The sequence below is a fragment of the Dreissena polymorpha genome, chromosome 1 (assembly GCF_020536995.1).
Source record: "Dreissena polymorpha isolate Duluth1 chromosome 1, UMN_Dpol_1.0, whole genome shotgun sequence".
In the NCBI taxonomy this organism is placed as follows: domain Eukaryota; kingdom Metazoa; phylum Mollusca; class Bivalvia; order Myida; family Dreissenidae; genus Dreissena; species Dreissena polymorpha.
In genome coordinates this window covers 132,970,308-132,983,713 of record NC_068355.1, presented here as the reverse complement: position 1 = coordinate 132,983,713, position 13,406 = coordinate 132,970,308, and the positions used below count along the sequence as shown (strand labels likewise).

The 13,406-nt window shown below is 39.6% G+C and overlaps 1 protein-coding gene across 1 annotated transcript in view; it reads right to left on the bottom strand.

Annotated features, from left to right (window-relative positions):
• LOC127850592 (dynein axonemal heavy chain 10-like) overlaps window positions 1-13,406 on the bottom strand; it is a 120,651-nt gene that overhangs the window by 85,576 nt on the left and 21,669 nt on the right. Inside the window, 8 exon segments of the mRNA XM_052383725.1 lie at window positions 4,386-4,597; window positions 4,994-5,172; window positions 7,072-7,174; window positions 9,237-9,353; window positions 9,902-10,060; window positions 10,661-10,749; window positions 11,972-12,137; window positions 13,105-13,336. Of these exon segments, the coding sequence (XP_052239685.1) occupies window positions 4,386-4,597; window positions 4,994-5,172; window positions 7,072-7,174; window positions 9,237-9,353; window positions 9,902-10,060; window positions 10,661-10,749; window positions 11,972-12,137; window positions 13,105-13,336 (1,257 nt within the window).

The following is a 13,406-nucleotide window of genomic DNA, read 5'->3' as shown; positions in this document are numbered from 1 at the left end:
TTTCCAGATACAGGGAGTGAGAATGTGTTCCCCCTGTGCCTGAATGTAATTCACAACTGATGTGTTGTCTGTTGACAGCATCACACAAGAGTCTTAGTATTTACTCCGGAAGAATTTAAATCTGCGATAACAGATTGTCCGGAGACCAATTCCAACAAGCTGAGAGGTTTGTAGCTTCTAGTCCGTTCATTATGCTTAGGATTAGATAAATCCTTAGGTACTTTCCACAGTTCTCCTCGTTTTGGAATGGTCTTATTAGCTGATTCCAACGATTGAAATACTGATAAAACAGTAGAACCAAAAGGAAGGCCTCTATCAATTCAAGAAGCATCCTTAGAAAGCCTGTTGGGATCAAATGTACGGGCTAATTTTCCGTGATAGAGATCGTCCAATTAGTAGACATCTCCGCAGGTCTTGGGCAATAATCATCACCAAGATTTTGAAATATCATTTCATAGATCCGATTAATTGATGACAATATTTTATCCGTGTCATCATTGGAATCTGCCTCTGAATCGGCCTCATTGTCTACAACACCAGCAGTGTGCAAAGAATCAGCGGAAACAGAATTAGAAATACTAGGCCTAGTATCATGCACCAGATTGCAAGTATCTGGTTATGATGAATGATCATCCACCAAATCAACCCCCTGATAATTAAAACTGTAAGTAGATGGTAAATTATCAGGATTGACCGGTATGAATTGCCCAGACGAATCTTGAAGCCATTACGTGTCCGGAATAGACGGTGCCGGAGCACGAGGTACCCGAATTGCTAGCGTAGCAGATACCCGTGGTGCAGAGTAAGTATCTGTAGTGGTGAGACAAACACCAGACGGCAAAGTATGCGAAGTAGTACCAGTCATAGCAACATTTGTTAATGTTAAACTGGAAACTGGATCTGGTACATAGGATACCGCAACATTACAATCCGAGACAGGATAGCAATGTGTAGGATACAAGTAGTCAGAGCGAGACTGTCTAAGTGAAGCATGATGACGAGCTTATTCCTGAGATGCCGATGAACAGATCGGCTGCGATGGGAACGACGTCTCATAGAGTTACGTCTCCTAGAGTCTCGAGATGATCTGTATAGATCATATCGACGCCGTGAATGAGGGCTACTCGATAAAGGAGCATGGGAACAACGTCTGGAAAAGTAACAGTCTCCTAGAGTCTCGAGATGATCGGTATCGATCATATCGACGCCATAAATGAGGGCTACTTGATAAAGGAGATCGTGTATGACGTCTACCTCTATTGTCGGTACTAGTTGACGCCCCAGATGCCTTTGAATAAGAAGAGGAGGAATAATCCGATGATGATGATCGATGTCTCTTCTTGATCGGTGACCGGTGCCCGGTAGTACTGACCGGTGACTGGCAGTATTGACCGGTGACCACCCGGTCACTGTTGATAGATGACCGGTGACCTGACCCAAGACCGGACCGGTCCCTGGTGACTGGTTAGAGGACCGGTCTCCAGTGACCGGTGACCGGTCCGATACCCGATGACGTACCGGTCATGCTATGACCAGTGTTGTCACCAGGCAATGACTGTATGGCCGCTGCCAAATTGTCCGGCATTGGTCGTAGTCCTTGACCAATTCCATCGGGCAAAGACTGGCTGGCGGTTGTCACCATAAAGTATGATGTTGATCGACTTTCTAACGAAGTTAGCATAGTACGATCTCCATCTTGCCCTATACCCGATGACTGATGTAGCCAATTCTCGACCGTAAGTCAGTGGTAGGAATGATAGGAGGATTATCCTGCACCAAATGATGATTCTCTGGTAACGAAGAATGACTATCCGCAAAGTCGACACACTGATAATTAAAACTGGAAATAGACAGTGAATTATCAGATGTAACAGGTACATATTGTCGAAAGGAATCTTGACCCCATGTGTCATGCAAAGACGGAATAGCAGCCATGGGTTTCCGACTAGAAATAGTAGAAGATACTCTCGGTGCAGACAAAACAGCCGTTGTGGTGAGATGAACACCAGAACTGAAAGGGCTGTGAAATGGGATCAGTCAATGCAATATGTGTTGACATCACACTGGGAACTGGTGCATAGCGTAAGGAGACATTACAATCAGAAATAGGATAGTAATGTGACCGGTCATAAAAGTCGGAACGACAATGCTTCAGTGAAGCTTGTCTACGACCTTTATTCCTGTGATGCTGAGATCTAGAACGGCTACGACGCCGAGAGCTAGAACAGCTATGACGGGAATAACGTCTTCTCGAGTATCGTTTCCGCGATGATCGAGATGATCGATAATGATCATAACAATGACGGGAATGAGGACTGCTCGATGAATAAGAGCGTGTCTGACGTCTACCTCTATAATCGGAACTAGTCGACGACAAATGTGCATTCGATGACGAAGAAGTGGAATAATCCGATGAAGAAGAACGTCTTTTTCTGATTGTTGACCGGTGACTAGCAACTGTTGACCCGTTAATGATCTGTGCATGTTGACCGGTGTCCAGTGACCGGTAGGTAGTATTGACTGGTGACTGGTAGTACTGACTAGTGATCGGTGACCTGACCGGTCAATAGTAACAGATGACCGGTGAGTCGGACCGGTCATCAGTAACCGATGACCGGTGGGTCGGACCGGTCATCAGTAACAGATGACCAGTGACCGGTGGGTCTTACCGGTGACCGAACCGGTCTCCGTTGACCAGTGACCGGTCTCTGTTGACCGGACCGGTCTCCGTTGACCGGTGGGTCAGACCGGTGACCGGCCTCCGTTGACCAGTGACCGGTTGGTCGAACTGGTGACGGTTGCCCGAACCAGTCCCCTGGTCCGGTACCCGGTGACGTACCGGTCATGACATGACCAGCGTTGTCACTGGATGACTGTATGGGGGGTGCCAATTGTTCTGGCATTGGTCGATGTCCTTGACCAATGCCATCAGGCAAAGACCAGCTGACGGTTGTTGCCATATGGTCTGATGTTGATCGACTTTCCTATGTAAAGTACGATCGCCATCTTGCCTGATACCCGGTGACTGATGCTGCAACATGTCAGCTGTGGTCTTCAAAGTCACTGGGTATTAATCCACTCTTGCATCTGCGACCATCATGTAGTCGATTATATGAAAGACAAGAGCAAAACATATTCAACAATAAACTGGTCACAGACCAGATTATCATACGGAACATAAAATCAATATTTGTCCATAATGAAATTAATTAACATTAACATTATTATTATTGTAAAAGAAAAAGTCAATAGTACCTTTAACCTATAATACGACAGCCAAAGATTGTAAATTAAACAAAGTTTAATTCAAACAGATGAAAATTCAAATGACCATAATTAAGATTGTCATATGGAAAGTAAAATCATTATTGCACACAATGGCAAATGATAAACATTCTGTCAATATATTAGAAGAACCGCTATGCCAATCTTGTAACACATGAGAAGAATATTTACACAGTACAAATCTTCTCAATAACCTATTGATGAAGATCATGATAAGTACGTGCTCATGTACATGAGCAGGTACAAAACACCCAGCAAAGCTGAAAACAATAAAAGTTATACGCGGTGACTGATGCTGCAATTGATCATCTGACGTCTCATCTGATAAAGGTTCGTCTGTACGTTTTCTGCTTAGAAACGTTCTGCAACGGATTGCTTTCTGCCACCTCGCATCGTCTCACGCACTACAAACATAGCATTTATGTTCAAAGGAACAATTAGTGCATAACAAAAAGTCTTGTGGGAATCCCACGAAGCCTTAATGTGCCCACACGAATCTCTAGTTTGTAAACTCATTCTTATTCTGAAAGTAGAAAAAGAAGTGAATCCGTGTAAGAAAACAATGTAAAAAAACAAAATAACTGAAATAATCAGTTAAACAAAGTATTTACAATGTACAAAATTGTCAATAACTTGTTGACAAAAATCACGAAATCCTCGTGCTCAAATCATGAGCACATTGAAAAACTCCGGCAAAAAGTGAAAAACAATTAATTTTCAACAAAATAATACAAGAAAAGATTTCAGAATGAAGCAGAAACAATAAATTATACAATTCATCAATTTCAAACCCAATTCCACCACGCAGAATTGAACTAAAAGTCCAAATTTAAAGCCGATAGAAAATGGCGATCTGCACGGTGTGTCTCCAAAAAAGTAAGATGAGTTGGGGTTCTTGATTTCCGTTTAGGTTACATTGTACTTTGTTTAACCTGAATCTGTTTTCAGTAAAAGAGGTGGCCAAATTCCAGCACTTGAAGATTTCTGGAGAAGCTAACCCGCCGAGAAAGGTATAGCTAGGGATAGCAGGTATGTATTTATGACATTAAAATGAAATGACTAGGAACCAAAAATAAAAATTACTAGCCCCAAAAACTCACCGATCTCTCAGAGCCTCGTGTTTCAAGTCCACAAACAATGGCAGGGAATCACGGAACTCTTTCATCTTGTCTTCGAGGGTACGTGCCACCGCCATTTGCTTGACCTCTCGTGGCATCTTGCGAAGGTTTTTCATGAACGTCTCTATACCGTCCTGCAGGATCTGGATGTTCAGATTGGCCCACAGAGTCTCTGCCCACTGCTCTCTGGCATTCTGAAATCAGGTACGGTCACTTGATGCTTACATGTGAAACTCCCATGAGTTTTCCAAATGTCATGAAAATTCCAAAGTCACGGGGTATTGTCACAACAAGTTTTTATTTCTATCTTGGATCCCTCAGTACCCTATCAGCCCCCTAAAATGATACCTGTTGTTCCTCTAAGAGGGCATAGATCATCTCACGCCCATTCAAGACCTCCAGGACCCCTTTCAGCCCCAATAAGGACATTTATCAACCCAAATAATGAATTTGTTACCTGTTATTCCTCGGAGAGGGCATAGATAATCTCCAGCCCATTTATGACCCCAAGACCCCTATCAGCCCCAACAATTACCCCTATCAGCCCCAACAACTACCCCTATCAGTCCCTCAAATAACCACCATGTTACCTGTTGTTCCTCATAGAGGGCGTAGATCATCTCCAGCCCCTTCATCTGTTTCTGGACCTGCTGCAGGTCAGGGTACATAGTGATGGGCAGGTCAAACAGCTTCTCTGCATTGGCTAGCTCTTGCCGCTCTGACTCGTATTTGTTCACCTCCACACGGTACGACTTCATCAACTCTACACCTGTAGGAAACAGTACACTGGGAAACTAGACAAGAGCCTAGCGAGCCTGGGAAATTAGGGCTTCATGAATGTAAAATACCACGCCTCATAGTATCAATTACTTTGTTATATGTTTTAATTTAAGCTGTAGGGTAAAACAATTGGCTATTACTGGTATTCATTATTATTCACCCAATAGCACAAATAAAATGATCTATTGCCTAAAGGCATTCGTTCTCCCAGGTTTTATGACCTTAATCCTTCAAACCACATGCTCAAAGTGTGACAAGAAATGCGCAAAAGAATAGAATTCTGGAAAAATATAGTAAAAGAAACTGTCCAAAAATTTAGAGTCATTACTTATGATTGAAAACCTGCATGTCCAAAAGTTGAGTCACAAACAAGAAATGTGTTTGTCGGAAACACTATGTCCCCTCCTGCGCCGCTTTGAAATATATTTTTTGGACCTTTGACCTTGAAAGATTACCATGACCTTGAACTTCCGACACTCAAAATGTGCAGCTTCATGAGAACGCCGCTTTGAAAAAATAATAATTTTTTTTTACCTTCGACCTTGAAGGATGACCTTGACCTTGAAGGATGACCTTGATCTTGAAAATCCACCACTCAATATGTGCAGCTTCATGAGAACGCCGCTTTGAATTTTTTTATTTATTTTTTTACCTTTGACCTTGAAGGATGACCTTGACCTTGAAGGATGACCTTGACCTTGAAGGATGACCTTGACCTTTCACCACTCAAAATGTGCGGCTCCATGAGATACACATGCATGCCAAATATTAATTTGGTATCTTTAATATTGCCAAAGTATTCATAAAATGAGCAATTTTGGCCACATATACTTGACCTCTGACCTTGAAGGATGACGTTGACCTTTCACCACTCAAAATGTGCGGCTCCATAAGATACACATGCATGCCAAATATCAAGTTGCTATCTTCAATATTGCCAAAGTATTCATAAAATGAGCGATTTTGGCCACATATATTTGACCTCTGACCTTGAAGGATGACCTAGACCTTTCACCACTCGAAACGTGCGGCTCCATGAGATACACATGCATGCCAGATATCAAGTTGCTATCTTCAATATTGCAAAAGTATTCATAAACTAAGCGATTTTGGCCACATATATTTGACCTCTGACCTTGAAGGATGACCTTGACCTTGACCTTTCACCACTCAAAATGTGCAGCTCCATGAGATACACATGCATGCCAAATATCAAGTTGCTATCTTGAATATTGAAAAAGTTATTGCAAATGTTAAAGTTGGAGCAAACAGACCAACAGACAGACAGGGCAAAAACAATATGTCCCCCACTATAGTGGGTGGGGGACATAAAAATCATTACTTTGGCAAAATCGGAAGTGTCCAAAATTTTAGAGTGTCTGTAAATTGCGGTAAAGTGTATTCCTGATACTTGGCCATTTATTCAAGTACTCATTTTAAAACTTAAGAATTAAGAATTGATTTACAACGATTTTTTTCCATCACATTTTCATATACTTGAATATATTATACTGACTAGCACTTATGCCACTTTTAACAACAAATCATAATAAATGAAGAATGACAAAATAAGAAGCGGTAATGTCAAGTTTAACTCAGAATAAAACTATTTTTAAACATTACAACATTAAACTGGGCTTAATGCATGTGTGTAAAGTGTCCTCCAGATTAGCCTGTGCAGTCTACAAAGGCTAATCATTGATGACACAGTATCTGCCTTTCAAAAACCAGTTTTAGTAAAAAATGTCTTCTCAGATTTGCCTGTATGGACTTTACAGGCTAATCAGGGACAACATTTCATGCACATGCAATTAAGCCCAATTTTCCCACAATCCTGCTTGTCAGATTGAGCCACCCACTTTATCTGTACTACGTAAAGTGCCAGTACCTTTATCAAGGTTGTTGCCAACAACGCCGGGACCCTCAAGGTAGAAACGATCCGAGAATTCCTTGAGCTCCTTGCTGAAGTCCTTGATCTGCTCCTGGGTGATCTACAACAACAGCAACATAAACCAGTCATGTGATCTACAACAACAATCAATCATGTGATCTACGACAACAATCAATTATATGATCTACAACAAAACAGAACTAGGCAAATGATGTACAATATCATGAACAAGAGCCAGTTATGTGATCTACAACAAGAACAACAACAACACAAACCACCAGTAATGTGATCTAAAAGAAAAACAGCATCAACCAGTCATGTGATCTACAACAACAACAGCAACAACCAGTCATGTGATCTACAACAATGAGAACTAGTCAGGTGATGGAGATCAACAACAAGAACAAACAGTTAATAACATCAAGAACCAGTCCATTAAATGATCTAGAACACCTTAACAACCAGTCAGTCCTGTGATCTACAACAACAAGTCATCAAGATACGTCCATAAGTAAACATATTTTTAGGTAGAGATTGGACTTGTCTGAATTGATTACTCTTATTTTACCTTTGACCTCAAATTGTGACCTTGGCCTTCAACCAAACGACTAGTTTATAGTGTGCACCACTCAGTATGCTTGCAAGTACTGAAAAGTTATTTCAACATTTTTAATTTGTTGAAAACTATGTTTTGAACTTTGTTTGGTCTGTTGGTGATCCCATAATACCTCCTTTTTTAAAACTGTCATATTATTATAACAATAATCAGTTTGAAAACAGTTGATCATGAAAGCTACAACAACAGCAATCATTCTCTATTAATGTCATGTAATATTTTCTGAACAACAGTCACATTCTCTGCTACAACATAATCAACATTAACTAAGAAAAATAGGAAATATGCAAAGAAAGAACAGAATATCAATATGTTGAATTAAAACTTTAATCCCTTTATATAAATTTCAATATACATCACATAATTATAAATGCTGTACTTTTAACCAGTCAATAATATACTTACAACATAAGAAACAATTCGATGTTTTGTTAACATACAAATACTACTAAAGCACACTGTTCACATGAGCTCATTTTGTGGTACAACACATGTGAAAATTCACATTCCTTTTACAGTGATCGCTCATAATGTGTCATATAAAATTCCTGCCCCAGCATTCAGGCAGGCATACAACATGGTCTACTTGCTTACCCCTCCAAAACCACCATGAAGTAAACCTCTCTTTGTAGATAAATGAAACAATTTTAGCTTCTTTTTCTGAAAACTGGGCTGAATGCATGTGCGTATTGTCGTCCCAGATTAGCCTAAGCGTCTGTAGAGGCTAATAAGGGATAACACTTTCTGCCTACACTGGATTTCTGTTTAGATGAGACTTCCTTTTTTAATTTAAAGGAAGTCTCTTCTAAACCAAAATCTAGTTCAGGCAAAATGTGCTGTCCCTCATTAGCCTGTGTTGACTACACAGGTTAATCTGGGATAACACTAAATGCACATACATTAAGCCCAGTTTTCCCAAAACACTTCTTAATTTTATAGAAAGACTTAATACAGATTGGACACCACTTAAGTTATCTTGGACAGAGTGCAATTTAAAAGGTTTGAATGGAATAAATAAAAATTTATAGATACCAAGTGACAACACAAATTGAACAATTTAACAGCACATAGCTTTAAGAAGGTTCAAATAAAAGCTTACCAAAATTTTATAAACATATAACACTTCATTAAACCAACCATTTGAGCTCCAAGAAGGGATGTAACTTAAATTTTAATTACTACATTTAAACACTTGGAATAAAAGAAACTTAAATATTGTTTTTTGTGGCATTTTAATAGTCATTTACTTTAAAAAAATCAGAAAAAAACAACCAAAATTATTCATTTCAAAAGATTTAAGACAAAAAATCAACCAAAAACAATTAATGTCAATAGATTTCAGATAAAATCAACCAAAAATAATTAATGTCAAAAGATTTCAGACAAAATATCAACCAAAAACAACTAATGTCAAAAGATTTCAGACAAAATCAACCAAGGATGATTTATTTCAAAGATTTCAGACCAAAATAAACCAAAACTGTAGTAGATTATTAATTTCATTAGATTTTAGGCAAAAATCAACCTAAAAAGATGAAGTACGAACCTCCTTGAATTTCTTCTTGACAGCAAAGAGGCTGGCGTCTACTTGCTTGGACTTCCACACGAGGTCCTCCCACATCTGGGGCATCTTCCACTGGATCTCCTTCTCTTCCTCTGTCACCTACAACAGACAGATGGGTCAGCATGAGCCTCATTCTGGGAAAACTGGGCTTAACGCGTGTCGTCTTCATTGATATTTGTATATCTGCTATGTTTAAGCTGATAAAATACAATGTCTGTGACAAACACAATACAAACTGTGTGGCTTACATGGGATAATAATGTCTTTCATGCCTATGGTAATATGGTCTTGAAAAAAATGTGAATTATTATTCTCAAATTTGGTGTTCTGTCTTTCCACGATATCAATGAAAATTTATGTTACTTGAATAATAATGACTTTGCAGTACACTGACCTCAATGTCGTTAATGGAAAAATTGACAACAATAATAGTTCAACATTGTGTAATGGATATTGTCAACACCTATCGACCAACAGTTCACAGGATTGATCCCAACTGTAGGAGCATTTTTTAGATCTCCCCCATAGACACCATGTAGTGGTTTTATCCAGGAAATGGACTCAATAGTGTTTCAATAAGCATAAGGCTTTTAATGAAGTAGAGGTAAAATAAATAGGTTTCAACTAACAGCAGCCCCACTGCATACCTCAATGTCGTACATGGAGAGTGTCCTGTAGCGTTCCTGGATGTCCCGTATCTTGTCCTCCACGTCCAGGGACATGGCCTTGATGTCCGAGATGGTGGTCAGCACGAACTTGAGATCCTCCAGACTCACTGGCGTCTTGTCAAGGTCTTCTGACTTGCTCTGAAGTGAGAGTCTTGCTCTTGGAAAACAAGGCATAATGCATAAATGTACACCTGTGCACTGTAGGCTTAATGGAGCCTCTATCTGGGAAAATGAGGATAATCAGGGATGACCTCTTTCGCTTTACCATCTAGATACATATTTTCACACATTTGTAGTCCATTAGAAAGTTTTATTCAATTTAAGACCTTCCTTACTAGATTCAAGTTTTTAGGCTTTATCTCAAAACATTAGATACTGATCAGCAGCAAACAGCATAAAACCAGAACAGACTGCGTGTTACTCACAATAATCCTGTTTTGCACACCAACAGCCTCATTCTAGAACACTAGGCTAAATGCATGAGAGTAAAGTGTTGTTCCTGATTAGTTCCTACAATCTTTAACAGGCTATCTGGGACAACACATTCCTCTTAAATCTTTTTTTTTGTTAAAAGAAAGTCTCTCCTTTTCAAAATTCCAGTCTAGGCACAAAGTGCTGACTACGTGAATAGCGCGTAGAAATTGCACAGGCTAATCTGGGATGACAATTTACCCACATGTATTAAGCCCAGTGTTCCTCAAACAAGGCTCCCAATATTCAGGTCACCCATGTCCTCACCTCCAGCGTGGTGTTCAGTCGGTACAGGCTGTCCTTGGCAGAGTCCCTCAGTAGCTTGCCCAGGCAGTTGATCCACTGCTTGGCATGGTCTGATAGTATACACAGATACTTATGTATTATAACAGTATAGCACATACGCCACCAAAATACAGTGGTTACTTAGATAAATATTCGCCACTGCAATCACAATTAAAAATCTTCTAGATGTGAAAAATTGTTTGCATCGTTTTGGGAAAACCGGGCTTAATGCATGTGTGTCAATTGTCATCCCAGATTAGCATGTAAAGACTGCACAGGCTAATCAGGGACAATATTTTTTGCTTTTATAGATTTATATAAGGTCTCTTATACATAAAAATCCAGGCCCTGATTAGCATGTGTGAACTGCACAGGCTAATCTGGGATGACACTTTATGCACATGCATTAAGCCCTATTTTCCCAGAGTGAGGCTCATTTATCAGTATAAAAACAAAATGAGACGCAAGTTTGTAGAGTTATATTTTTCTTTTGCATTTTTTACATAATTTTATGTTTTAGTAATGAGGTTGAATGGTATATTGGCGAGCCAAGCTGCAATGTTGAACCACAGTTTAACATCTTTTGTCAGCCTGACTCTAAAATTTAGACAAATGTTTTGCAAATTGATCTTTTTACCATTTTACGTTCTCAAAATTTCTTCATGAGATACAATCATTTCCTGCTTGAACCATTATATATATGGAAGTCTCACTCTGGGGAAACTGGCCTTAAGCCATGTGCATAAAGTGTTATCTCAGATTAGCCTTTGCAGTCAGCACAGGCTAATCAGGGAACACCCGTTCCGACTTATATGGTATTTTTCATTTAAAGAAATCACTTCTTAGCAAATATCCAGTTTAGGCAGAAAGTATTGTCCATAATAAGCCTGTGTATACTTCACAGGCTAATCAGGGATGACCCTTTCCACACATGCATTAAGTCTGGTTTACCCAGGGCCCATTAAATAGTTTGAAAACAAGAGTGGGCTTTAACCCTTTGCATGCTGGGAAATTTGTCATCTGCTAAAATGTCGTCTGCTGAATTTCTAAAATTAGCATTTTCTTCGATTTTTTTCAAAGAATACTATCAGAATAGCAAACAGTTTGGATCCTGATGAGACGCCACGTTCTGTGGCGTCTCATCTGGATCCAAACTGTTTGCAAAGGCCTTTAAAATTCAGCTCCAGCGCTTTAAGGGTTAATATTGTAAAAACTAGTTGTCATTTAACTTTAATTTTGTGTAATGTTTTTAGGAATAACATATATGGGATATTTTTCTTTCACTGTCCCGACCTTTCACGGATGAAGCGAGGGGCCCCATGTGAAGCCTGATGCATTCCTGGTCCTTAACAATGGGCAGGGTCTCAACCTCGTCAATAGTTTTGTGGTAATACTGGAGCTTGCTGTCAAATGAGACCACGGTCGGGGCCTTCTGGAACCAGCGGTCTGCCAACGCTTGCTGTAGACAGAGGCGAAAACAAATATGAGTCAAGTTAAGCATGTGTGCAGTTTCGTAGTTTATGGGGTCCTTCTGCGCCTCATGATGCATTATGTGTGGACAGAGAGGTCGTCCAAGCACCACTATCTAATTTACTTACTAGACTCACAAAAGGTGCCTCAAATTTGCACTTATAGCTGCAATTTTCTTTACCCAAAGCTATTAAATTTTGATGTGGTCTTGTGCTGTGGAAACCAGAGTATCAGGATGAAACCCAACCTGTCAGGTATGTTGACAAAAACCAAACTCATATGCGCCCGAAACTGGGATTGAACCCTGGTCGGATAGGTGAGAACTGCGCATACCCATCACTGCACTTACCAGACAATCTATGAGTCAATAAAGCGAAATTACTTCTTTATGTCAGCATAGAGGGGCAGTCTCAGCTACGAAATATTGACTGTAATTTGTTAGCCTTTTCAAGTAAAAACAGAAAAAGACAGCTACATGACATTTTTTTTTCTAAGATATAATTTCCAAAATAAAGTTATATTTATTTGAATAAAACATGCAGATCCCAATTATTTAATTCTTTAGCACTTAGATACGTATTTAACCCTTTACCACTAAGATACGTTTTTAACCTTTTACCACTTAGATACATATTTCGACGCTTATGTACATAGAAAGTTACATTAAATTAAAAACCTTTCTTACTAAATTCAAATTTTAAAGGCTTCATTTCCAACCCTAAGATACTGATGAGCAGCAAACAGAATAAAACCTGAACAGACTGCAAGTTTCTTGCAGGCTGTTCTGGCTATATGCTGGTTGCAAAAGCCATTTTCACTTTGCTTCTTATGAGGAAAATGGATAAGATAATTAGACAACACTTGCTGCTTTTATTGTATTTTTAATTTCAAGGAAGTCTTTTCTTAGCAAAAATTCCTACCTGAGTGGTTAATGCTTCAGTAAACAGGCAACTGACCTTGTCAATCTTCCAGATACTACGGAACTTCTTCCAGCGGTTCAGGTATCGCTGCATGTTGGTCAAGGTGTTCTTGATGTCAAAGTGTATCGTCTGCACCAGTTCGTGAGTCTCGGGGTGCACCGAGATGTCTTGGAAGAACGTGTACTGGTAGAGCTCATCCTCCCCCTCCACCTTTTGGGGCTCGCACTCCTTGCACGTGCCATTCATCCACCGAATAAATAACTTTGTCCTGGTTAAAAGACAGTTGAAGGTAAATAAGTTTAATTCTATTAATTTTACATAAATGAGCTTCACTCTGA